Raw genomic sequence first — 24,499 nt, forward strand, 5'->3', positions numbered from 1 at the left:
CCCCCCAGCACCTGGCACTGCGCAGGCCCGCAGCTGACAGCGATGACCTCCTTCAACAGCTTCTTCTCCTTGAGCCGAACAGCCTCCTCCACTGCGATCTCGCAGAAGGGGTTCATGGAGTGCTTCACTCCATCCGTGACCACACCTGTCTTGTCTGGCTTCACCCGGATCTGTGTGGTAACCAGGAGGAGAGGGAGTGGGGTCAGGGAACACAGCACCCCACCCACGGAGCTCTGGGGGCCATGCCCACCCCACAAACCCCTTCATGGGCACGATGGGAGGTGGCCCAGAAAGGTGCTGGGCCTGTCCAGGGTCACACAGCTCCAGGGCAAGAGTTGGGTTAGAATTTGCAGGAAGGGAGTGGGCGACCCACTCATTCTCTCATTCACACATTCCCCAAGCACGGGGACATTTCACATTCTCACCTCTACTCTGTCGCTGCTCCTCTGGCCTGAGAGAGTGTTTTTCACATTTTTGTTTACCATAATCCACAGCAGGAAATACATTAAAAATACATATTTTATTGTTTTAGGTGAAAGTTTACGGAGTAAATTAGTTTCCCGTTTAACGAACTGCACACAAAATGTTCCGTGACATTAGCTGCAGTCCCCACGCTGTCAGCACTCTCGCCATTTCCACGCTAGGTTCTCTGTTTCCTTTCGTCTGGTTTTCCTACCCCTTCCTGCTGTCTCCTCTTTACTCTTGGGCAAATGTTGCCGTTTGGGTCTTGTGTAATTTTTCCATGGAGCCTATCCTTTTTGGGTGTTATATAGGCATGTCTACTGGTGGCTGGAAGGTGGTTTCCGGGAATGGCTGCAGTTCCAAGTCAGAGGGGTGACTTAGGGCCATAGTCTCAGGGGTTCCTCCAGTCTCTAGGGAGAAATCCATTTTATGGTAGCCCTACGGGTATTATAGATGTTGTTAGCTGCTTGTTGTTGAGTCACCTCCGACTCATGGCGACCTTGCATAACAGAATGAAACACTGCCTGGTCTTGCTCCATCTCCACGATCCCTGGTTATGTTTGAGTCCACTGTTGCGGCCATTGTGCCACTCCATCTCATTGAGGGTTTCCCTCACCTTCGCTACCCTCTGCTTTTCCTGACCCTGAACTGTAACCTGTTAACTTCCCTAATAAACCCCATAACCGTGAGTATGGTCTGTGAGTTCTGTGTAGCCAATGCAATGAATTATCAAACGCAGCAGAGACGTAGAGAGTGCTGTGGGAGGGACGGCTAGTGTCAGGATTGGTAAAAGGCTTGGAAGGTGGAGGTGTGTCTGACCTCAGCCTCACAGGAATCAGCTTTGGGCTGACGTTCATCTTGATTCTTCTCCCCCCTTGGGAAGTTGGAGGTCTGACGCCCCCACACCACTTTTACAACTGAAATGCCCATCAACAGATGAATGGAGAAACAAAATGTGGTTTATACACACAATGGAATATTACTCAGCCATAAAGAGAAACGAAGTCCTGATGCATGCCACAACATGGGTGAACCCTGAAAACATCCTGCTGAGCAAAATTAGTCACAAAGGGACAAATACTGCATGATCTCACTTACATGAAATAAGCAAATACAATAAAACCTGCAAAAGCCAGAACCTGCGTAAGGTGGAAACCTGTCAGGGAAGGAAAACTCAAAATATTTTCCACTAAAACAAGTGATAGAAAAGTGGTAAGACTGCACCATTTCGAGGGTGGAAAACTTGCGAGACCGGGAAAAACAAGGCAGTCCCATCAAGTTCCAGCTCTCGCAGGTTTCACTGTATATAGAAACCAAAGATTATTAGTGGTTACTAGGGTTGGAGCCCTGCTGGCACAGTGGTTAAGAACTTGGCTGCTAACCAAAAGTTGGCAGTTCAAATCCACCACCTGCTCCTTGGAAACCCTATAGGGCAATTCTACTCTGTCCTATAGGGTCACTATGAGTCAGAACCAACTCAATGGCATATAACAACAACAGGGGTGGAAGAGCCCTGGTGGTGCAATGGTTGGGCACTCAGCTGCTAACCAAAAGGTCAGCGGTTCAAACCCACCAAATATTCTGAGAGAGAAAAGACCTAGTGATCTGCTCCACTAAAGATTAAACCAAAAAACCAAACCTGTTGTCATCGAGTCAATTTCAACTCATAGCTATCCTACAGGACAGAGCAGAACTGCCCAATAGGGTTTCCAGGCTATAATCTCTACCAGAGCAGACTGCCATATCCTTCTCCCATGGAGCGGCTGGTGGGTTCAAACCGCTGACCTTAAGGTTAGCAGCCAAGCACTTAACCACTTCAAAACCAAAAAACCAAACCCAATGCCATCGAGTTTGACTCATAGCGACCCTAAAGGACAGAAAAGAACTGTCCCATAGAGTTTCCAAGGAGCGCCTGGTGGATTTGAACTGCTGACCTTCTGGTCAGCAGCTGTAGCTCTTAACCACTACACTACCAGGGTTTCCCTTAACTGCTTACGGCCTAGTAAATCCTATGGGGCAGTTCTGCTCTGTGCCATAGCATTGCTATGAGTGGAGAGGCCACACATCACCGCCACCACCAGGGGTGGGATGGAGGGGGAAATGGGGAGTTTTTGCTTTGGGAGAGCAAGAATGGTCGCACAACCTGAAGAATGTAATCCATGTCACTGAATTATACATGTATACTGTTGAATTGGTATAAGTTTGTTATGTATATTAAAAAAAAAAAAGAGTTATGCGTTAGAACCTGCGCCCTGTCCATTCATTTGCCAAACACTTATTAAGCAGTATGGGAAATAAAACACAAAAGCCCTCCCTTTTCTTAAAAAAAGGTAGAATTCCAGATATGTGTTTCCCCTTGAGACAGGAAAGCTGCCCCATCAGTCAAACGCCATTGCATGCTGGTTGAATCAGGCAAGGGCTCAGGGCCTACACACTTCTGCAAACCACCTCCCAAGGAGAACAGAACTCCCTCAGACTCTGAGGAACCTCACCAGCTTGTCTTCTCAGAGAAAGACATTTAAGCTTGAGTTGGTTTCCAGTTTGAAACACTGTTTAGTTAAATTACCTAAGTCAGGAAATAATGGTTGGCGTGAAAAATCAGCCACAGGTTTGTCGTTGTTGTTTTTAAATAATGATGTTTTATACAATTTAGGTAGATGATTCAGCATTAAGCTTTCATGCTTTCTCTTACACGTGCAATATACTAACACTGAACAAAACCGCCAGGCTTTATCATGCAACATTCTAACGACTTTAGATGTAGTAACTCATTTAACTGACTAGGTAACTCATTAGGAGCCCGGGTGTCACAATGGTTCAGCACTCGCCTGCGAATCAAAAGGCTGGCGGTTAGGAACCCACCCAACAGCTCTGCAGGATAAAGTCCTGGCAATCTGCTCCCATAAAGATAACAAAAAAAAAAAAAAAAAAAAAAAAAAAAAGAGTCGATTCTGACCCTACAGGACAGAGTAGAACTGCCCCATAGGGTTTCCAAGGCTGTAATCTTTATGGAAGCAGACTGCCACATCTTTCTCCTACGGAGCGGCTGGTAGGTTCGAACTGTCGTCCTTTCGGTTCACAGCCAAGCACTTAACTACTGCGCCACCAGGGCGCCCTTTATAAAGATTACAGCCTAGAAAAACCTATGGGGCAGGTCTATTGTCACAAGGGGTCACCATGAGTCAGACTGGACAGCACCTAACAACAACTCATATAACAATCATAGCAAGCTAGGAAGAAAGTACTCCTGTGATCATGTTCATTTTGCAGATGGGGCAAGTGAGGCAGAGAGAGGCCAAGTGCCTTGCCCAAGGTCACATAGCAAAGAAGCAGCAGGGCTGGGAGTCTAATCCCAGGCTGCTTAGGGCCACTCTGTCCTGAGAACCAGGAGGCTCTATAAAATGCTAAGTTTACCCTCGGAGTTAAGAGAGTCAGTCCTTTGGTTTGTTGCCCACTATATTGCAGCAATGGAGCCTGGTGGCACAAACGGTTAAGTGCCTCACTGCTAATGAAAAGGTTGGCAGCTGGAACCCACCCAGCAGCTCCACAGGAGAGAGATCTGGTGATCTGCTTCTGGAAAGATTACAGCCAAGCCTTGAGCACTGTGCCCTTTTAAAGAATTATCTATATGGGATCAAACTGACAACAGCAAATTGAAAGGATAGATAGGAAACTTGGGTGACACTGAGTTTATGTTAGCGGGGGAGGAACAATTCGGAAAAGGAGGGTGAGAATTGTTGCATAGCTTGAAGACTGTAATCAATGTCCGTGATCAATGTCGCTGAATTGTACATGTAGAAATTGTTGAACTGCTGTATGTTCTGCTGTGTATACTTTCAACAACAAGAAAAATAAAATAAAATATATTTTTTTAAAAAAACCCTATAAGGCAGTTCTACTCCATCAGATGGGAGTCACTACGAGTCATAATCAACTGGTGGCGTAATGGTTAAGCACTCAGCTACAAACCAAAAGGTTGGCAGTTTGAACCCACTCAGTGAGACTCCATGGCAGAGAGACCTGGCGACGTGCTCCGCTAAAGACTGCAGCCAAGAAAACCCTATGGGGCAGCTCTACTCTGTCACATGGGGTTGCTATGAGTGGGAACTGACTTGACGGCACCTAACAAAAACAACAACACATTCCAGCATGTTTTCATAAAGTGATTTCTCACAGCTCTTCCTGAACCCTTGCCACAGCTCAAGGCTTTCTGGTTTGCTTCCATCCTCTGGTCTTTTCCATGAAGTGAGACACTGGGCAAGTGCCGGGGGCACACGAACAAGCAGCAACCATATAGGACAGAGTAGAACTGCCCCATAGGATTTCCTAGGCTGTAATCTTTACAGGAGCTGATTGCCAGGTCTTTTCTCCACGGCTGGTGGGTTCAAACCACCAGTCTTTTGGCTAGCAGCCGAGTGCTTAACCATTGTACCACCAGGGCTCCTTTATAATAATCTTTGGTTTCTATATATTTGCTTATTTTGTATAAGTGAAATCATACAGTATTTGTCCTTTTGCGACTAATTTATTTCACTCAGCGTGATGTTTTCAAGGTTCAACCTCTGCGCAATCCCAGCAATGGCTTGCGAACACCAAGAAGGGTGAGGCTCAGAGTATGTGGGAGGCTGAATAACGGCCCCCAAAGATGTCCATGTCCTAATCCCCAGAACCTGTCACTGTGTTACCTCACATGGCAAAAGAGACTTTGGAGATGTGATGAAGTAAAGGATCTTGAGTTGGGAAGATTATTCTGGCTTATCTGGGTGATCCCAATGTAATCACAAGGGTCCTTATAAGGGAAAGAGGGAGGCAGGAGGGTGAGGGTCAGAGAGACGGCAATGTGACAATGGAAGCAGAGGGACAAAGAGAAAGAGACTTGAAGATGCTACACTGCTGCCCTGAAATACTCTTCAAACCTTGAACAGAAACTAACCCCTGAGGTTGCCTTGTAGCTAAACAACAAAGTAAATCAAAAAATAAAGAATATCACCCATGAGTACTGTGCTCCTTTAAAAACTCACCTATATGAGACCAAACAGTCCACAATTACTTAAAAACAAAGATGAGAATGGACGGGGACAGGGAAATTAGATTAACGGAAATGGAACGACTAGAATGGAAATATTGAGAATGTTCATGCATTGTGAAGAATGTAACCAACTTGTGTAGAAATTGTTGAACTGCTATGAAAACCTCCACCAAAAACACAATGAAATACTATTTAAAAAAAAAAAAAAAAAGATGCTACACTGTTGGCCCTGAAGATGGAGGAAGGGGCCGATAGCCAAGGAACTTCGGCAGCCTGTAGAAGCTAAAAAAGGCCAGGAAATGGATTCTCCCCTGAAGCCTCCAGAAAGAACCAGCCCCACCGACCCCATGACTTTAGCCCAGTGAGACTGATTTTGGAGTTCCGGCTTCCAGAACTAACAAAAGAATACATTTGTGTCTTTTTAAGCCACTAAGTTTGTAAGGATTTGTTACTGCAGCAACAGGAAACTAATACAGAGTGGTTAAGGAACTTCCCCAAGGTCACACAGCAGAAGTGGTGAAGGCAGAATTTGAACCCAGGCAGCTGGTCTCTGGAGTCCCTACTCTGAACCATTACAGTAGGGTACCCACTGTCTAAGGAGCCCTTGTGGGGCAATGGTTAAGCGCTCGGCTGCTAAATGAAAGGACAGAGGCTTGAATCCACTAGCCATGTGAGAAAAGGCCTGAAGATCTGCTCCCATAAAGATTACAGCCTAGGAAACCCTATGGGGCAGTTCTGCTCTGTCACGTGGGGTCGCTATGAGTCGGAATTGACTCAATGGCACCCAAAAACAACAACTCACTGTCTATGACAGTAGTGAACACACGAGACAAGTTCCCTGCACCCCTGGAGCTCAAGTTCCGGAAAAAGAGACAGACACTAAAAGAACAAGTAAGTACATTACACAGTGGATCACAAGAGAATAAGAATGTGGGGAAAAACAAAGCAAAGAGGGGGACAGAGGCCTCAGGGACTATGATTTTCAGTAAAGGACCAGGGAAGACCTCACAGAGAAGGTGGTGTTTGAGCAAAGACTTGCAGGAGGTGAGAGAGACCAGAGCCTCCCCACAAGGTGCTGCCACTTGAGGGGCGGGGGCATCTGGGTAAACAGGATCCCAAACCACTGTGGGGAAGGTCCATAAAGGCAAACTCAGGCGGCTCTCAGGAACCCCAAGCCTGAGGGACAGTGGGCTTCCTGGAGGAGGAGACAGTAGAAAATCAATACACCTTGATAAGGGAGGAATAAGGAGCAGGGGATGGGCGTGGAGCAGGGAAGGGAGCCCAGGTAGAAGACACAGCTGGGCAAAGGTTCAAGGCAAAAAACAGCCTGCAACCAAAATGTCCATCAACAGATGAATGGATAAGCAAAACGTGGTTTACGCACACAGCGGAATACTACTCATCCGTAAAGAGAAATGAAGTCCTGATACACGCCACATGGACGAACCTTGAAAACATCACGCTGAGTGAAATAAATTAGTCGCAAAAGGACAAATACTGTATGATTTCACTTATACAAAATAAGCAAATATATAGAAACCAAAGATTATTATAAAGGAGCCCTGGTGGTACAATGGTTAAGCACTCGGCTGCTAGCCAAAAGACTGGTGGTTTGAACCCACCAGCCGTGGAGAAAAGACCTGGCAATCAGCTCCTGTAAAGATTACAGCCTAGGAAATCCTATGGGGCAGTTCTACTCTGTCCTATATGGTTGCTGTGAGTCGAAATCAACGCGACAGCACACAACAACAACAACAAAGATTATTAACGGTTCCCAGGGGTGGGAGGAAACGAGAAAAGGGGAGTTTTTTGGGGGGGGAGGGGCATTGAGTTTCTGTCAATATTGGTAGAATATTTTGGAAAAGGATAGAAAGAGTGTTGGCACAACATGAAAAATGTAATCCATGTCACTGAATTGTAAATGTGGAAGCTGTAGTGCTGGCACATGTTTTGGAGTATATATTTTCACCAAAATAATAATAAACAGCCTGGTCTGTCAGGAAAGGAAGACAGGTTGGTGTTCCGGAAGCATAGAGGGTGAGGGAGGGATAGAGAGGACTGACTGCGAGGGGGCAGTGGCCAGACCACAAAGGGTCTCAAACGCCAGGCTGAGGGGTTGGGACTTTGTCCTGAGGGTACTAGGGAGCCATGGCAAGGCTGTGAAAAGGGGAGGGGTAGGGTCAGCTCTGGGCATAGAAGACCCCTTGAGGCTCGTAGGAATGGACTGGACATGCGAGACTGGAGGCCAAAGAGGAGGCTGAGGTGAGGGTCCAGGTGGGAGAGGAGGAGGCCTGAGCTGCTGGGGCTGTGAGGAAGAAGAGAGACCGAGGAAGGGCTGAAAGACGGAGAGGTCAGGAGGGATGGGACAGAGGAGTGAGAAGGAGTCTTGTGAATGTACCCGGGATCTGGCCCAGTGATTACTAGTGGCAGTGCTTGAATCATTTATTTGTTCAGAAAAGGCCATCCACAGGTACATCCAGGGTGAGACACAGGATGCAACGGCAGGAGCCCGGGGGCACTGGAGAGGGGCAGGCAGCACCAACACTTGGCAAAGGGCAGGAGCAGATCCAGTGCTGCCTTCACACTTCCTCTTTGCTCTTTCCTTGAACACACAGGAGGCACCCATGTGCCAGGCCCTGTCCTGGGCAATGCTGGGACCCAGAGTGGAGTCAAACCCAGCCTGCCCTCAGTCTCATCGAGGAGACAGATACGACCACGGACATCTCAGCCCAAGGAGACTACAGCTTCCATATGGGCAGAGGGAGGCACAGCGGGCTGTGGGGGCCCAAAGGCGGGACACTGAGGAAGAAAGATGTAGGAGGAAACCAGGAGAGTCGGGTCCCAGGAGCCCAAGAGCAATGTGTCTCAAAAAGGCCGGAGGCAGCAATCCTGTCAAATGCTGCCAGAAGTGTCATTAGGCCAAGTGGCAGCAGAGTGCAGATGTGAAGAGCATAGGCCCTAGAGCCAGACTTGCCTGGATTTAACTCCTGATTCTGCCACGTATTAGCCCAGTGATTTGGCAAGTAACAGAGTCTCCCGGGCCTCAGTTCTCTCACCTGTATAATGGGATTAACAATATCCAGAGGGAGCCCCTGGGTGGTGCAAATGGTTAATGCACTTGGCTAATGGAAAGGGTGGAGGTTACAGTCCAACCAGCGGTACCTCAGAAGAAAGGCCTGCCAATCTACTTCAGAAAAAATTGGCCACTGAAAACCCTACGAAGCACAGATCCACTCTGACACACATGGGGTCTTCATGAGTCAAAGTCAACTTGACAGCAATTTGTTTGTTATATTGAGAGGTTAATCTCCATAGAAGACTGAGAACATTGCCTGGCACACAGTACCGAAACTAAACTTGTTGCCGTCAAGTCAATTTCTACTCATGATGACCCCATGTGTTACAGAGCAGAACTGCTCCATAAGGTTAAGGGTAGAATCTTTACAGAAGCAGATCACCGGGCCTTTCTTCTGCAGCACTGCTGGGTGAGTTTGAAGTGCCAACCTTTAGGCTAATAGCTGACTGCAAACCATCTGTGACACCCAGATACCTAGTAAGGACCCTCTAAATGTTAGCTTTCTGATCACTGAGGTTTTCAGGCCTACATCTGTCTCCTGTGCCCTCCTCCCCAGCCCACTCCTCACACGAGCAGGGTCAATATCAGAACCAACTTTGTGGCCACAGTCGTATATATTCTGAGGCCTCTGAGATGCAGGCCCTGTGTGATGCTGGGAGCATGGAAGTGAATTCCCAGTTTGATGGGGTAGACAGACATGGACAAACAGTCACCACCTTCAGCCTGGTTTAGATCAAGTATTGAGAGAAACTAGCATGAGGAACTGTGTCTGATTCACCTCTGTCCAGACATGCTGCCCTCTGGGGACAAGCCTAGGTCTTCAGCGATGCTGCCCCCATCCTTTCCATGGAGAAATTAAAAGGCCATTGGTGGTTCAGTGGTAGAATTCTCATTTTCCATGCAGGAGATCCAGGTTCGATTCCCAGCCAATGCACCTCAAGCACAGCCACCACCCATCTGTCAGTGAAGCTTATATGTTGCTACGATGCTCAATAGGTTTCAGTGGAGTTTCCAGAGTAAGACAGAGTGGGAAGAGAGACCTGGTGATCTACTTCCAAAAATCGGCCAACGAAAAGCTTATGGATCACAACAGTCCAATCTCATCGTGCATGGGGTCTTCATGAGTCGGGGGTTGACTCAATAACAGCTAACAACCACCAGCTCAGTCAGGTTGGCTGCAACTTCCTTAAATTGAACTGAATTTTCAAGTCTAACACTTTTTTTCCCTCTGTTCCTAGCTCAAGCCCTCTCACTCACCCTGTGGCTACGTAGGGTAAAGATACCCTCTGGGTTCTCACAGTGCCCTGTATGACCTCTTTAAGAGAGCTCTTTGGGGGACCGAAATAGTCAATTTAGTAGGGAATGCAGCCTCGTGGGTTAAAGCTCGGCTTGAGCACAAAGCACGAGTTGCGGCGAGGAGTCAGAGTGACCTGGACTGGAATCTGGCCTCTACTCATCCCTAGCTGAGTGACCTCCCTGTGCCTCAGTTTCTCCGTGTTAAACATGGGCGATGACTCCCCACCAGATAATACAGAAGGTAACTCCCCCTGCACAGTTATCAACAGTGCGAGAACTGGGGAAACAAGTGGGAGGGTGGGGGACGGGGTCATGACCCCAGAGAGTCCCGGGTCTGCATGAATAGGGATCGGATGTCAGAACCTCACAGTCCTTGACCTTCGCCCCCAGGTGTGACTCTGACGTGTGGGAGAAGAGCGGCAGAGGTCAGAGGTTACGAGAAGACCCCGAGAGAGGGTGCACTCGCGACCCCGAAAGCACACGGCCGCGGGGCTCAGGAAGGTGGGAGAAGGGGGCCCGGTCACCTTCACGGCGAAGTCGATGACCCTCTTGACACCCACGAGCGCACGCAGCTCCGCCATCTTCCTGCTGTCACTGCCGGGAACCGGAACACTCCGCAACCTCAGTCGGTACTGACACCCCGACCCCGTCCCATTCTACGCCTGCGCACCGCGCCGTCAGCCAATCAACTGCCTTGGGGCCTGTCACCCCGCCCCAACAGGGACCAATCAGGAGGCTGGAGGGGGAGGGAGACGCGGAAAGTGGATGCGGACCAATAGGACGCGGATCCCGGGGAGAGAAGCGGGACCCAGAGGAGGAACCCGAAGAGCTTTTTGTAGGGGGCGTGGCCGGGAACTAGGGGAAAGGTCGTGTCTGGGGATGCAGCGCGTGGGGACTGGAAATTCTCTCCGTCTTCCTAGACTCTTCCCAATGTTCCTGGATCCCCCCTCACCACCACCCCTCTCAGTTTCCTTCCTTCTTTCTTGCTCCCCACGTCGCCATATCCGTGTTCCCACGCCATCCCGTGTCCGTATCTCCAGGCTTCTATGTCCCCCGTGCCTGTATCTCCCCATTCCCTCCGTGCTCATGCGTCTATATCCCCTCATATCCGCGTCCTCCTAACGTCCGTGTCCCCACACCCTCCCCATACGCCCACGTACCCTTATGACCCCACATGTCCCCTTTCCCCTCCAAATCCATGTCCCTTGTCCACTGTGTTCCTGCCTCCGCGTCCGTATTCTCCCATGTCTCCACGTTCCCTCTACGTTCATGTTCTCACGTCCTTCCCGCATCCCCCACGTTCATGTCCTCAGTGTCCATGACCCCACGCCCCCAGAAAGGCGCGCGGAGCCGCGGAGGTGGAAACTGTTCCTTTATTCTGCGCCAGGCAGGCCACGGTCACAGGCACACGGGGAATCCACTGATGGCGTCGGTGCTCTGAACGATCATGTCTGCCAGCAGAAAGCAGAAGCCTGGTGGGAGTGGAGCAGAGGGAGGTGGGCCTAGAGGCCTGGGGTTTTGGGGCTCTGAGGGCATCTCTGCCGGGCCTCGGGGAGTCGGGGATGGAGTATCTTGGGGTCGGGCTCGGGTCCCAGGGAAGTCGCTGTGGGGTTTCCTGGGAGGACGGCAGGGGAGTCTCTGGGTGGGTGGGTGAGGGGTCCTCTGGGCAGTCTCCTCTACCCCGCTGTCCCGGTTACCCGCGAGAATAGAAAAGGGTAAAGCCAGCCACCCCGAAAAATAGGACCAGGAGAAGAAGACGTCTGACTTCCACACATCCTTCACCGTGTAGCCTGTCATTGCGATCAGCAGCAGCAGCCCTGGCCACCGCACACCAGGCGGGTGAGTGTGGCCAGGTGAGGCTGCACTCAAGCAACGCCCCAGACCTCGCGCTCGGTTCCAGTCTCCGCCCCCTTCTGACCCGCCTCTCCCCCTGGCCTTCAGGCCAAACCTTCTCCTCCCTGCCAAGACCCTAGCCCTGCCCACCGTCCCAAGCCCCGCCCCCAACCTTCGTTCACGTCTCCGCCAAGCCACGCTCCTGGCCCTGCCCCTTTCCAGCTCCTCCCCTCTTAGGTCATCTCGGGTCCCGCCCCCTCCTCTCGCCTTCAGCCCCTCCCATCGGCTCCCGACCCAGCTCCTGAAACCCCGCCCCCTCGACCGTGTGCCCTCTTTCCCCAGGCCCACCCTGGGCTGCAGTCTCACCGCTGAGGAAGCAGATGGCGCTCGTCGTGCGTCCCCGCAGCGAGTCGCCCTGGTGGCACAAAATGCGCAGCCCCATTGCCATGCTCACGATGCCGGAGCCAACGGCCAGCACGATGCACGCCGCCGTCATCGCCAGCATGGCTGGGAAGAGGGGGCCGCATCAGCCCTGCGAGGGCGCCGCCCCTGTCGCGACAGCCACCCCTCCGCCCCCCCAACTCCCCACCAGCAAGTCCTGGGCTGGGAGCCCCGCTCTCCCAACCCGGAGTCAGGCGTCTGGATGGAGACCTGGAGTTTATCTCATGACGGGCGGTTAATGTCGCGACAGGTGGTTAATGTCGTGATAGGGAAACAAGTCCAGCAGTTGCGGACGGCGGTGGTTCGTGGTGGCGTCGATTATGGAGGGGCAGCTGGGTCTGAGGTTGGGTGGGAAGGGGTAGTGGTAGTGGGGTTCCTCATGATGTGTCCAGCTGTTGTGCCCAGAGGGGTGCGTCACGAGAGGACGCCCGCAGTGGTCGGCGTTGGGGACTGTCTAGGGGTGGGGGAGGGTCGGACGCCTGTTCTGACGCCTGCGTGGGCGGGGCCTCACTCTGGCAAGGGATGGTGGAGCAGACGCCGCTGTTACACTCCTTCCATAAGCCGCTGTGGCCGTCGGGGTAGCGGGTCCAGTAGTTGGTGACAGTGGAGAGCACCATGAGGATGTTGGCTAAGAAGCTGAGCACGGTACCTCCGCTCTGAAGACTCCGCTTCACCCCCATGCCAGGGAGACTGCTGCCAGTGGGCCACACATGTCGCATTGGCCAATACCCCTCCTGCCTCAGGCCCTGGTTTCAGGACCTCCTCCCTCCCCAGCCCCCTCCCCCAGCTCCTTCCTTCCCCCTGACACACCTTTCATCCCCCCAGACTCCTCCCCCAGCACCCCTGCTTGAGGCCTCTATTTCTAGGGACCCGGAGACTCCCTGCCTCAAGCATTTTTGTCCCCCTAACGCTCCCAGCCTGGAACCTGGGGTGGATTACCCAATAAACAAGGTAAGCACGGGCTTACTTGTGTTTATTTACTAATCTGTAGTGAACAATTTCACATGTTTTTCAAAGATGTTGTTAAACCCATGTGAAATTGTTCACTACAGATTAGTAAATAAGCACAGGTAAGCCTGTGTCTACCTTGCTTACTGGATAATCTGTCCCTGTCAGGGATTGTAAATTTGAAAAAACTTCGATTCTGTAGGAACGTGCTGTGGGGTTGGGAGAGACAGATACCAGCCATACCTAGAAGCAGAATCTTTGATGTGGTGGAAAAATGTGAAATTGTTCACTACAGATGATTTGGTAAGCAAGGTAAGCACTGTGCTTACCTTGCCTATTGAATAATCCGCCCCTACCTGAATCCTTATTCCCAGGGACACTGGAGCCCCTCCCTCAGGTCCTCTCAGGTGCCAGACCCCTCCTGCAACCCTGCCTGGGGACCAGAGACCCATCCCCGCAACAAGACTCCCTTCCCTTAGGCTTCCAGCTTAGGAACCTACTTAGTCCCTTAGACCTCCCCCAGTGGGATCCCCCTTCAGCCCCTCCAGTGCCCCACCCCCCCATGCACACACCCACCCACCTAAGTGACTCACACTCAGCTCCCCAGGGTTTCTTAGACACTGAGCCCAGAGGGGTGGGGGAGGGAGTCTGGGTCTCTGTGAGGCAGCAGGAGTTCCAGAACCTTCTTCCCCAGTGTCCATTTAAAGAGATAAACCTTCCTTCCCTCTCTCCTAGCAGCCTGAGAGGAATGCCATGGTAGATCATTTCCTTCTTCTAGAAACTTCTCTTCCTTTGACTTCGGAGGCACCACACAAACTCTCCTGGTCTATGCCCTCAAAGTTCCTTCATACATGCTCCTCCTTCTCCCCTCCACTTTTAAATGCTGTTGTTCCTTGAGGCTCCATCCTGCACCTTCTTACCAGGTGAGCTTACTCACTCCTACAGTTTCAGGAACCATTTATGTTCTGACAGCAACTAAAACTCCATCTCCAGCCTTTGGTCCTGTCTACCTGGATTACTGGAGTCTCTGGGTGGTGCAATGGTTAATGTGCTGGGTAACTGAAAAGTTGGAGGTTAAAGTCCACCCAGAGGTGCCTCAGAAGAAAGACTTAGAGATCCCTCTCCTGAGCCCAGACTCAGCCTCACCTGCTCCTGGCTGTCTCAGACCCCTCAAACTCAACCATATCCCAACTGAGCTCAGCATCTTCTACCAAACTAGGGATGGCCCCACCCTCCCACCCAGTTACTTGGGCTAGACCCACTATTCTTACCCTCTCCCTGCCCTTCACTCCACAGAGCTCTTGGGTTCTCAAGATCTGTTCCTCTTGTCCCTGCATCTGTCTGGTTCATTCCCTACTTTCCATCTCATGCCCTGGTCCCAAGTTGGGCCTGCTTCTATTCCACACATTATATTGCTGTCATGGATTGAATTGTGTCCCCCAAAAATATATGTCAACTTGGTTAGGCCGTGATTTCCAGTATTGTGTGGTTGTCCTCAATTTTGTGATTGTAGTTTTATGTTAAAGAGGATTAGGATGGGATTGTTAACACCCTAACTAAGGTCACAGCCTTGATCAAATGTAAAGGGAGTTTCCCTGGGGTATGGCCTGCACCACCTTTTATCTTACAAGAGATAAAAGGAAAGGGAATGAGCAGACAGTGGGAACCTCATACCACCAAGAAAGCAGTGCCAGGAGCAGAGCGCATCCTTTGGACCTGGGGTTCCTGCACGGAGAAGCTCCTAGTTCAGGGGAAGATTGATGACAAGGATCTTCCTCCAGAGCTGACAGAGAAAGCCTTCCCCTGGAGGTAACGCCCTGAATTTGGACTTCTAGCCTGCTAGACTGTGAGAAAATAAATATCTCTTGTTAAAGCCATCCACTTGTGGTATTTCTGTTATAGTAGCACTAGATGACTAAGATAATTGCCAAGGTCTCCCTAACCTTCCGGCCTCCCCCGCATGCCCCCAGAGGGATCTTTCTGATACCCAAAGGTGACACTGTCCCTCCTCTGCTGACAATCTTCTCCTGGCTCCCCATCACCTCAGAGGAAACTCAAGTGTGGCATTGGAGACCCTTGCCCCCATTTGCCTCTCCATTCTCATTTTGTACCACCCCACATTCTACATTCCAGCCACAAAGCACCATTCTCTAAAAACTGGCCTTTGGGCCCATCTACCTGGATCACCATAGTCCCTGGGTGGTGCAATGATTATTCTCAGCTGCTAACTTAAAGGTTGGAGGTTCAAGTCCACCCAGAGGCACCTCGGAAGAAAGGCCTGGAAATCTATTTTAGAAAAATCAGCCATTGAAGCCCCTATGGGGCACAGTTCTACTCTGACACATATGGGGTTGCCATGAGTTGGAATCGACTTGATGGCAAACAACAACAAGACCTGGATTATCTTTCCTTGGCCCTCAAGAAGCTCCTAAATTATCCTTCCCCAGAAAGCTTTGTGGGATACCACCTCCATCATCCCTGTTACATAAACTGTGCCATGCCCTTCTTGGGGTCTGACTGCTGTCTGGCCTGTGTTTGTTGCTTTTCTGTCTGTAACTGCCTCCCCTACTAACTGCAGCCCCTGGAGGGCAGGGCCTGGGCCTGACCCATGTCTGCATCCCCAGCATGGCCCAGCAGAGAGGGGACATTCAGGAAATGCCAGCTGAGGAATGAATAAATGAATGCACAAAGAGAATGAGATTGAAAGCACACAAGAACAGAGAGAAGGAGAGGGAACTAGAGACAAGGAGAGAAGAAAGCAGGACAAACAGAAGAAGGACAAAAACAAGGAGAAGGAAAAGAGAGTAGGAGAGAAGGACATTGAGCCATGCTTGTGTCCATACTGGTCCCCTTGTGGGCAGGGTGGACTCTGACTCCTCTAGATGCCCAGTCACTCACCATGGAGCTGGTCCACGGTTGGCTTATGTCTTGGCTGAATGAGTCTCGGAATAATCAAATCCCAGCAAATTTTTGTTGAATGAATGAAGGAACATATCCCAGTAATTTTTTGGTCAATGAATGAAGGAACAAATGAAGGGGTGGGGAGGGACTAGAGAGGTGTGAGGGACGGAGGGTCAGGTACGCCCGTGGCTCCTTATGATGCCTTCTGGAAAACAGTGCCCCAAAGCGTATCCTGCTGTTCTTGCCTTTCTGCTCACACAGCTTCATAGCCAGGCCGGCGAGCACCACAGTAGGCATCCATAGTCAGGGCACCTGGGGTGGTCAGAGAGAGAGGTTAGCACTTGCCCCTGCCTTGCTCCTTCAGAGCCTCCAGCTAGACCCCTCCAAGCTCCCAATCAGTGGGTGGGTAGGGGCGGAGGGTCACAGTCACCTGTACAGAGCAAGAGGAGAACTGAGACCCAGCCCACATAGAAGGACCAGCCGAAGAAGACTTGGATCTGCGATCCTGGAACCTGGACCCAGCGTTCACTGGTGTACACCGCCATGGCCACTATCATGAAGAGGGCTGGGGACAAAGACAAGAGAGACAGCTCAGCAGGAGCTCACCAGCCCCACCAATCCTCAAGCCCAGCCCAGCCCAACATCCTTACCTGCAGTTAAGGCTGTGATGGCGGCAAAGAGGGGGCTGCGGCCTGGGGCAGACAGCAAGGGGAAGAAGGACAGGGCCAGGATGACCACGGACACCAGGATACACAAGGTGGCCAGGATGCTGAAGCTCTGTGTCACACGGATGTAGACTGCTGGGAGAGGGGACCTCTGAGTTTCTGTCCCCAACTGGCCATTCCCCCGCAAGAGAGCCTGTCAAGGATTGAATTATGTCCCCCAAAAATGTGTGTATCCATTTGGTTGGGCCATGATTCCCAATACTGTGTGGTTGTCCTCTACCTTGTGATTGTAATTTTATGTTAAAGAGGATTAGGGTGGGATTGTAACACCCTTACTAAGGTCACATCCCTGATCAAATGTAAAGGGAGTTTCCCTGGGTTGTGGACTGCACCACCTTTTATCTTATAAGAGATAAAAGGAAAGGGAAGCAAGCAGAGAGTTGGGGGGGCTCATACCACCAAGAAAGCAGTGCCAGGAGCAGAGCACGTCCTTTGGACCTGGGATTCCTGCACAGAGAAGCTCCTAGTCCAGGGGAAGATTGCTAAGAAGGTCAACAGAGAGACAAAGACTTCCCCTGGAGCTGACGCCCTGAATTTGCACTTTTAGCCTACTTTACTGTGAGGAAATAAATTTCTCTTTGTTAAAGCCATCCACTTGTGGTACTTCTGTTATAGCAGCACTAGATGACTAAGACAGAGCCTGTTATGGGTTGACTTGTGTCTCTCCAGAAGATATGTCAAAGTCTTTGTCCCTGGTACCTGTAAAAGTGACCTTGTTTGGAAATAGGTTCTTTCTTTGAAGATCTTATCAGCTAAGTTAACAAGGTCATATGGAGTCCCTGTGCGGCACAAATGGTTAAGTGCTCCACTACTAACCGAAAGGTTGGTGGTTAGAACCCACCCAGAGGCACCTTGGAAGCTGGCAATCTGCTTCCTAAAGATCACAGACATTGAAAACCCTATAGAGCACAGTTCTGCTCTGCAACACATGGGGTCACCATGAGTTGGAATTGACCGGAAGGCAACTAGGGGCAGACAGGCACCATGTGAAAATATATCTACAAACCAAGGAATACCTGGGGCTACCAGAAGCTGGGAGAGACAAGCAAGGCTCTTCCCCTAGAGCCTTCAGAGGGAGCATGGTCCTGCCGATGCCCTAAATTCCGATTGCTAACCTCCAGACCTGTGAGACAACACATTTCTGTTCTTCAAAGCCACCCACTTTGAAGTATTTTGTTATAGCAGCTCTAGCGGACTAAGACAGGGCCCACTCCCACTTACCTGCCACTGAGCCTTCGCTTGGCCAGAGGCCCGTGTGAGCTGACATGCTGGGTCCCATGGCCACGATCCAGAAATTCGTGCTCAGAGCAACCACCATGGAAACCAGGCCCAGGGAGCCAGTGAGCAGGGCCAGGGACCGACAGGGTTCCATGGTGGTGAATCCCGGGTTTCTGGGTCCTGGGGGATGAAGAGACTAGCAATCCAGACTCCCGGGTCTCTGAGAGAGGAGGAGGTCGTGCACCTGGACTTCTGGGTCCTCTAAGCTAAAAAAAAAAAAAAAAAACTAACAAACAATAAGGGCAGCTGGGAGTCCTGGGCTCCAAAAAGGAGGCTGACTTGGTTTCACATATCTCCAGCTCTTCGGTAGGGGAGAGCACTTAGGGTGTTGAAAGATGAGTGGTTTAGGTGGTGGTTTAGAACTTGTCTCTCTCAGGTTCTATACTCACCCACCCATCCCTTGGAGCCCTCAACACCAGAGGGGACTTCCGGGAAGAGATAACAGAGGTTTGGGGGCTTAGAGGTGGCAAATGAGGCCAGGATGTGAGTGAAGTGGGAGGCGGATGTGGCCAGAGGGGACAGTTGGGGCTGCATCATGCTTTCCTGTGTGTTCTGCAACCTTCTACTCTGGGAAAGGGGGGCCCCTACTCTAGGGTCTCCACAAAAGGAGGAAACCAGGGGCCAGGACTCATGAGTCTGAGGGAAGAGGGGGAGGGAAGCTCAGAGTCCTGGTTCCCTGGTTTGGGCTTAAGCCCAGGGTGGGCAAATGATAGAGAATCACATTTCTGAAAGGTTCATGGAGGTGAAGACACACTCACATCCTCATCTGATAAGTGAATCCGGAGGCAGCTCTGCTTGTAGTGTGGCCTCCAGCATGGTGGGCGCTATCACCAGGGTCAGGGTACCAGGCCCTCTAAGTACTAGCCTCCCCCTCCCACATTGGCATCGGGTTCTGGTCAACTCCTCACCTTTGAGCCAGTATGAAGTAAAGGTGCCACAGCCTAGGTACACGACTCAGGTAAACTTGACCTCTATGAAGTGGGGAATGGCACGGGAGAAGACCTCTGCCATGAAGATGATCTGGGTCAGCAGTCCCAAGACAGCTGGCAAGGAGAAGAACCAGGATCGACCCAAGAGACCCAGTCCCCTCGTTTATTAGAGACTCCAGTTTGAAGGCCCCATCCCTCACCCAGGTGCTCACCAGTGAGGTAACTGTCCACTCCTGAAACATGTGAGAACGGCCTCTCAGAAGTGGATGGAGGTCATGAGCAGTAGAGGCACCAGTGCCATAACAGCCATGGCTCCCACGAGGAGCTTCCAGACAGGCTTCAGGAAGTCTGGGCCATGAGTACGTGGTGGGAGGAGATTCAGAGCACAGACCCCATCCTTAACCCCAGCTCCCACTTCAAACACAACCCTATCCTCATCCCAAAACTTAACCCCTATCCTCATTCCCATCCCCACTACCATCCACATTTCCAACCCCAACTCCAGCCCCAGTCCCACACCCAATTCCTTCTTCACGCTTCCCAGTTCCTAGAACTCCTACCTCAACATGACCCCCTCCATTTTCACCTTCATTCCACTTCCAGGTCCAGGCCTAATTGTGTTTCTAATCTCCTCGAGTCCCACTACCACCACACACATGCACACATGTACACGCGTTACCTGTACCTGACTCCAGCAGGACTCTGTACGCGTAGGCATCACAGGCTGGCCATAGGCCCAGGTTCTTGATGCCCCTTGGCACACATACCTCGAGTCTGGACAGATGAAAGACACCAAGAAGAGCCCAAAGCAGAAGAGCTGAACATGGCCTTGAAGGTAGAGTTAAACCTGCAGTATCTCCAACCACTTTCTAGATGAGATTTGCCTTGTGATTGCAGAGGGAAACTCCAGGTTTCCTTCTGAAGCTTTTCTCGGTATCCCATTCTGTCTCAATAGTTGGTTTACCTAGATCTCTATCAGTCTTGTCCAAGCACTATCAGCTTTTTTGAACCACCTCAAATCTCTTTCAGTTTTCTCCAGCCCTCCCCAGCCTCTTCCGTTCTTAGGAACTTCTCAGCAATCCCCAACTGCCACAGAACACCTCTGGCATCATCACCCAAGGGAACTCCTGCCCTGTGCACCTGTTACCTTCGCTGATTTTAATGTGGTCTTTCACTGTAATAAACCATAACCAGGAGCATAACAGCTTTTCTGAGCTCTGTGAGTCTTTTCAGCAAATCAGTGAACATGAGGGTGGTCTTGGGGACCCCTGAACTGCCGTGAGTGAGGAGAGATGAAATTGGAGAAGAAATGGGGGCCAGAACACATAACATCTTGCAGGCCGTTGATGGACTTTAGCTTTTCCTCTGAGACGGGCACCGCTGGAGGGCTTAGAGCATAGGCGTGACATGTATTGAACTGTGTTTTGACAAGACTTCATCTGGCTGCTGTGTAGAGTATAGACTGGAGGGTAGGGGTGTTATAACAGAAATACCACAAGTGGGTAGCTCTAAAGGACAGAAATTTATTTTCTCACAGTTCAGGAGGTTATAGGTCCTGATTCAGAGTGTGGCTCTAGGAGAGGTCCTTTATTGTCTACTTCAGTTTGTAGTAACCAGCAATCCTCGGAGTTCCGGGGCTTGTAGCTACATCTCCTTCCATTGTCTTGTGATAGTGGCTGTCTTCCTCCTGTGTCTGCTTGTTTGACTCTGTGTCTATGCTACTCTTATATTACTTAGAAGTGATTAGATTTAGGACACATTTTACACCAATATGGCCTCATTAACTTAACAAAGAAAATCCTATTTCCCAATAGGATTACATCCACAGGTATAGGAGTCAGACTCCAACACATTTTTTTTTTTTCGTGGAACACAATTCAATCCATGTTGTTGTTGTTGCTAAGTGCCGTTGAGTCGCTTTTCAATTCATGGCGACACCACGTAACAGAGTAGAACTGCCCCATAGGGTTTTCGAGGCTGTAATCTTTATGGAAGCAGATTGCCAGGTCTTTCTCCTGTGGAGACGCTGGGTGGGTTTGAATCGTCAGCCTTTCAGTTAGCAGCTGAAATGGCCACACAGAACTCACAGACAATACTCACGATTATGAGGTTTATTAGGGAAGTAACAGGTTACAATTCAGGTTCAGGAATGCTCACGATACAGTTCTCCCATCAGAACAGCCTCTTCTCAACTGTGCCAGCAGGCAGGCTTCTCTCTAGCCCTTCTTCTCTGCTCTGCTCAGGCAAGTGTTACAAAGCTCTTTTACCTCTGCTGGTAAGTGCCCCAAGGCACCCCGCTCCTCCAGCCAGGAAGCCTCAACCAGAAGGCACTCAGCTGTAGCCCCAGGGGTCCCAGAAAGCTGAATGCCTTTGGGCAAGAGACTTGCTGGAGGAGTAGGGTGCCTCGAGGCACTTGGTGGAGCTAGATTTGCGAATGTACGGAGCTAGAGCTGAGGATGATCCCAAAGTTTTTGGCGTGAGCAGCTGGAAAAACAACGGCATCATCATTTGTAGGCAGTCCACAGGTTATAAATGTCTGACTTACGAACAACTCGTACTTAAGAAAGGACTGCCATAAAGCCTATTATGTTAAAAATTTGAGTTAAATACAATGGTTTGTAATAATGAACGCAGGCACTACTTTGTGACGGTCATGAAAACATTGCATTGCGTGGTTTGGCAGTGTTTCTTAAGTGCTTCATAAGCATAGAAAGGTAAAATACGTACTGAGATGGGGGGATCGTGGGAAGAGCGGATGTGGAGAGTGAGCAAGAGCAGGAGTCTGATTTTAGAAATGGGAAATTTGAGATGCCCATTCTTCTCAAGTGGAAATGTTGAGTAGGCAGTTGGATATCTGAGTCTGCAGCTATAATTATAACAACAATCATTATTATTGCTAGAGTAAGCCCCTATAAATATGATGACTGGAACAAGCCTCTAAGTATTTCTATTTTGAAAAAAAAAAAAGGTTGCTGTCAAGTCAACTCCGATTTATAGCAACCCTATAGGACAGAGTAGAACTGCCCCATAGGGTTTCCAAGGAGGGGCTGTTGGATTCAAACTGCCGACCTTTTGGTTAGCAGCCAAGCTCTTAACCACTGCACTACCAGCTCACTAATTTATTATTAGGGAAGGCCTCAATGGCCACTATTATTAGAGTAAGCTGCTATAAATATAATATTATTATTTGAAGAGGCCCCCCAAAATATTATTTCTCGGTAGTAAGCCCCTATAAGGAGCCCTGGTGGTGCAGTGGTTAAGAGCTTGGCTGATAACCAAAAAGTTGGCAGTTCAAATCCACCAGCTGCTTCTTGGAAACCCTATGGGGCAGTTCTACTCTGCCCTATAGGGTTGCTAGGAGTCGCAATCGACCTGACAGCAATGAGTTTTTGGTATACATCAGTTTCTCAGAAGTTTTGCCAGTCTTTAACACCCGGGCGGGGACTGTGTGATTTATATCCGTCCCCATCTCTACAGGAACTGAGAAGGTTGAGCCGCCATAATAAGTATCTCACCTCAAACCACCCACCACACTCACACCTGTTTCTCTTCTCGCAGTCCTTCAGAGATTCACACTTTAGTAGTTTCACATCAATTTTATTAGACCCCCCAAAATTGCTCTGTTGGATATTCCATTTTTCTGGAGGGTGGGGCTTGAGTCTTCTTAACTCCCTCCTACAAGGCCTCATTCTTCCTTCTCCCACCTTAGGACCCAGGAGTCAGAAGCCCCAACCCAGAGAACAGGACCAAGCCCCATCATCCCCCCAGGAACCAGGAACCAGGAATCCAGGCCTCTTGACCCTCCCCTTCCTCTTCAGTGGCCTCCTCTTAACTTGCAGAGTAAGTTGGGGGATACATTTGGGCTCAGCGGGGAGTGGACAGGCGCTGGCATTCGTGCATCCGGTAGGCACACATATAGAAAATCCCTGTGTGAGAAGAGATCCCAATTGACCCCTCGACTCCTGCTTCCACCCTAAGTGGGAGCAGGAGACTCTGATGCCACCACCCGCTTCTCTCCCTTGGCGCCCAAAGTCCCCACAGACTCCTCTGGCCTGGAGTCTGCCTTTGGGCTCAGTTCTTTGTGGGAGGCCCTATCATCCTGCCCCCTGAAGTGTTTCCCAGACACTTACCTTCCCACTCCCGCCAGCCCCAGTACCTGCGAAGAAGGTCATGAGTAGGGCCACCCAGCTCAGGATGTAAGACCAGGAAAAGCGCCAGTCTCCAAAACGGCGGCCAAGGAAGCTGACGGTGACTCCAGTGTAAATGGCCAAGGCCAAGAGGATAAAAAGGGCTGGGGAGAGAGAGGAGGAAGTGTGGATGGAAATAGGGATGGGGTGGGGTTGGAAGTGGTAGAGAGTTGGAAATGGGAACAGGAATGGGATAAGGTTTGGGGAGGGGGCTAGGGGCAGGGTTAGAGGTAAGAATGGGAGTGGAGTTGAAAGTGGAAGTAATGAGTAGAGAGTAGGGTTGCGGTGGGGATGAGGTAGGGGTGGAGTTAGAAATGAGCATGGAGTTGGAGGTAGGTTGGGATTGTAGTGGGGGTAGAGCTGGGAGTGAGGATGAGGAGGGGTTGAGAGAAGGGTTGAGTGTGGGGATGGGATTGGGATTGGTGGGCAAGAGACTTGGAGATGGGGTGGGGTGAGACTGAGAAAAGAGGCGAGGGTGGATTGAGTGGGGGTAGGGTTAGAAGTGAGGATGGGGGTAGAGTTGACAGTGGGAGTAACAATGAGTAGGTAATAGAATTGGGGTAGGAATGGGGTAGGGTTGGAGTTTTAGAAATAGACATGAAGTTATAGTCGGGGTGGGATTAGGGTGGGAGTAGAGTTGAGAGTGAGAGTGAGGAGGAGTAGGAGGCGAGAGTGGGGTTGGGGATAGTGATTTATTTTGGGTTGGAGATGGGCAGGGAGTTGGGGGTGGGGGTAGGGTGGACCCACTCACTGGAGGCGAAAAACATGATGCCCGCGGAGAAGGGGCGGGAGAGGCGGGTGAAGGTGGGCTGCTGAGCGAAGGCTAGGATGCCCAAGATGATGCCAGAGGTAGCGCACAGAGCGGACAGGATCATGAAGGCCCGAGTGGCATTCCAGTATGCTGTGGGAGCACATCTTGGTCACCCCCATGCCTACCTTGCTCTCAGTGGTGAATGATGCTATCTCTGGGGTGAGAATGCTTGCCCCCCTCCACATCCATGACCTACCTTCTCCCTCACCTCCTTACAAATGCCCTCCACTTTGCCTGGCAAACTCGTACTCATCCTCCAAAGCCCACTCCCAAGTCCCCTCTGCTAGGAAGCATTCCGTCATCCCTCAGGCATCATCTTCATCCCCTCCTCTGGGATGTGACTCTCTTTGTCTGTCTTCCCCTCCAACCTGGTGGCTTGGCTGCTAACCAAAAGGTTGGCAGTTCAAACCCACCCAGAAGCTCCATGGGAGAAAGACCTGGCAATCTGCTACCATAAAGATTATAGCCTAGGAATCCTTATAAGACAGTTCTATTCTGTCACATGGAGTTGCTACGAGTCTGAAATCAGCTTGACAGCAACTAACAACAACCCTTCAACCTGAAGACAGGGACTAGGTTGATT

The 24,499-nt window shown here is 50.5% G+C and overlaps 4 protein-coding genes across 4 annotated transcripts in view; all 4 read right to left on the reverse strand.

The window, feature by feature from the left end:
• Positions 1-10,488, reverse strand: part of ETFB (electron transfer flavoprotein subunit beta) — a 20,616-nt gene extending 10,128 nt beyond the window's left edge. The window contains exons 1-2 of the mRNA XM_004381723.2: positions 10,388-10,488; positions 12-170 (exon numbers count right to left, since the gene is read on the reverse strand). Coding sequence (XP_004381780.1) covers positions 12-170; positions 10,388-10,444 — 216 coding nt within the window. The 5' untranslated portion in view covers positions 10,445-10,488. The remainder of the gene's footprint in view (positions 1-11; positions 171-10,387) is intronic.
• Positions 10,489-11,261: 773 nt separating this feature from the next.
• CLDND2 (claudin domain containing 2) lies at positions 11,262-12,817 on the reverse strand. Its single transcript, XM_004381724.1, has 4 exons — positions 12,649-12,817; positions 12,063-12,203; positions 11,561-11,680; positions 11,262-11,335 (listed from the first exon to the last, which is right to left on the reverse strand). Exons 1-4 carry the CDS (start codon positions 12,815-12,817, stop codon positions 11,262-11,264), a joined length of 504 nt encoding a protein of 167 aa, XP_004381781.1.
• A 3,309-nt stretch (positions 12,818-16,126) lies between these two features.
• Positions 16,127-18,111, reverse strand: NKG7 (natural killer cell granule protein 7). Its single transcript, XM_023736173.1, has 4 exons — positions 17,933-18,111; positions 16,637-16,783; positions 16,417-16,551; positions 16,127-16,298 (listed from the first exon to the last, which is right to left on the reverse strand). Exons 1-4 carry the CDS (start codon positions 18,081-18,083, stop codon positions 16,240-16,242), a joined length of 492 nt encoding a protein of 163 aa, XP_023591941.1. The 5' UTR covers positions 18,084-18,111; the 3' UTR covers positions 16,127-16,239.
• A 4,671-nt stretch (positions 18,112-22,782) lies between these two features.
• On the reverse strand, positions 22,783-24,218 carry LIM2 (lens intrinsic membrane protein 2). Its single transcript, XM_012557046.1, has 4 exons — positions 24,146-24,218; positions 23,857-24,006; positions 23,075-23,209; positions 22,783-22,844 (listed from the first exon to the last, which is right to left on the reverse strand). Exons 1-4 carry the CDS (start codon positions 24,216-24,218, stop codon positions 22,783-22,785), a joined length of 420 nt encoding a protein of 139 aa, XP_012412500.1.
• Positions 24,219-24,499: the final 281 nt, after the last annotated feature.

This window comes from Trichechus manatus, unplaced genomic scaffold (assembly GCF_000243295.1).
Source record: "Trichechus manatus latirostris isolate Lorelei unplaced genomic scaffold, TriManLat1.0 scaffold00087, whole genome shotgun sequence".
Classification (NCBI taxonomy): Eukaryota; Metazoa; Chordata; class Mammalia; order Sirenia; family Trichechidae; genus Trichechus; species Trichechus manatus.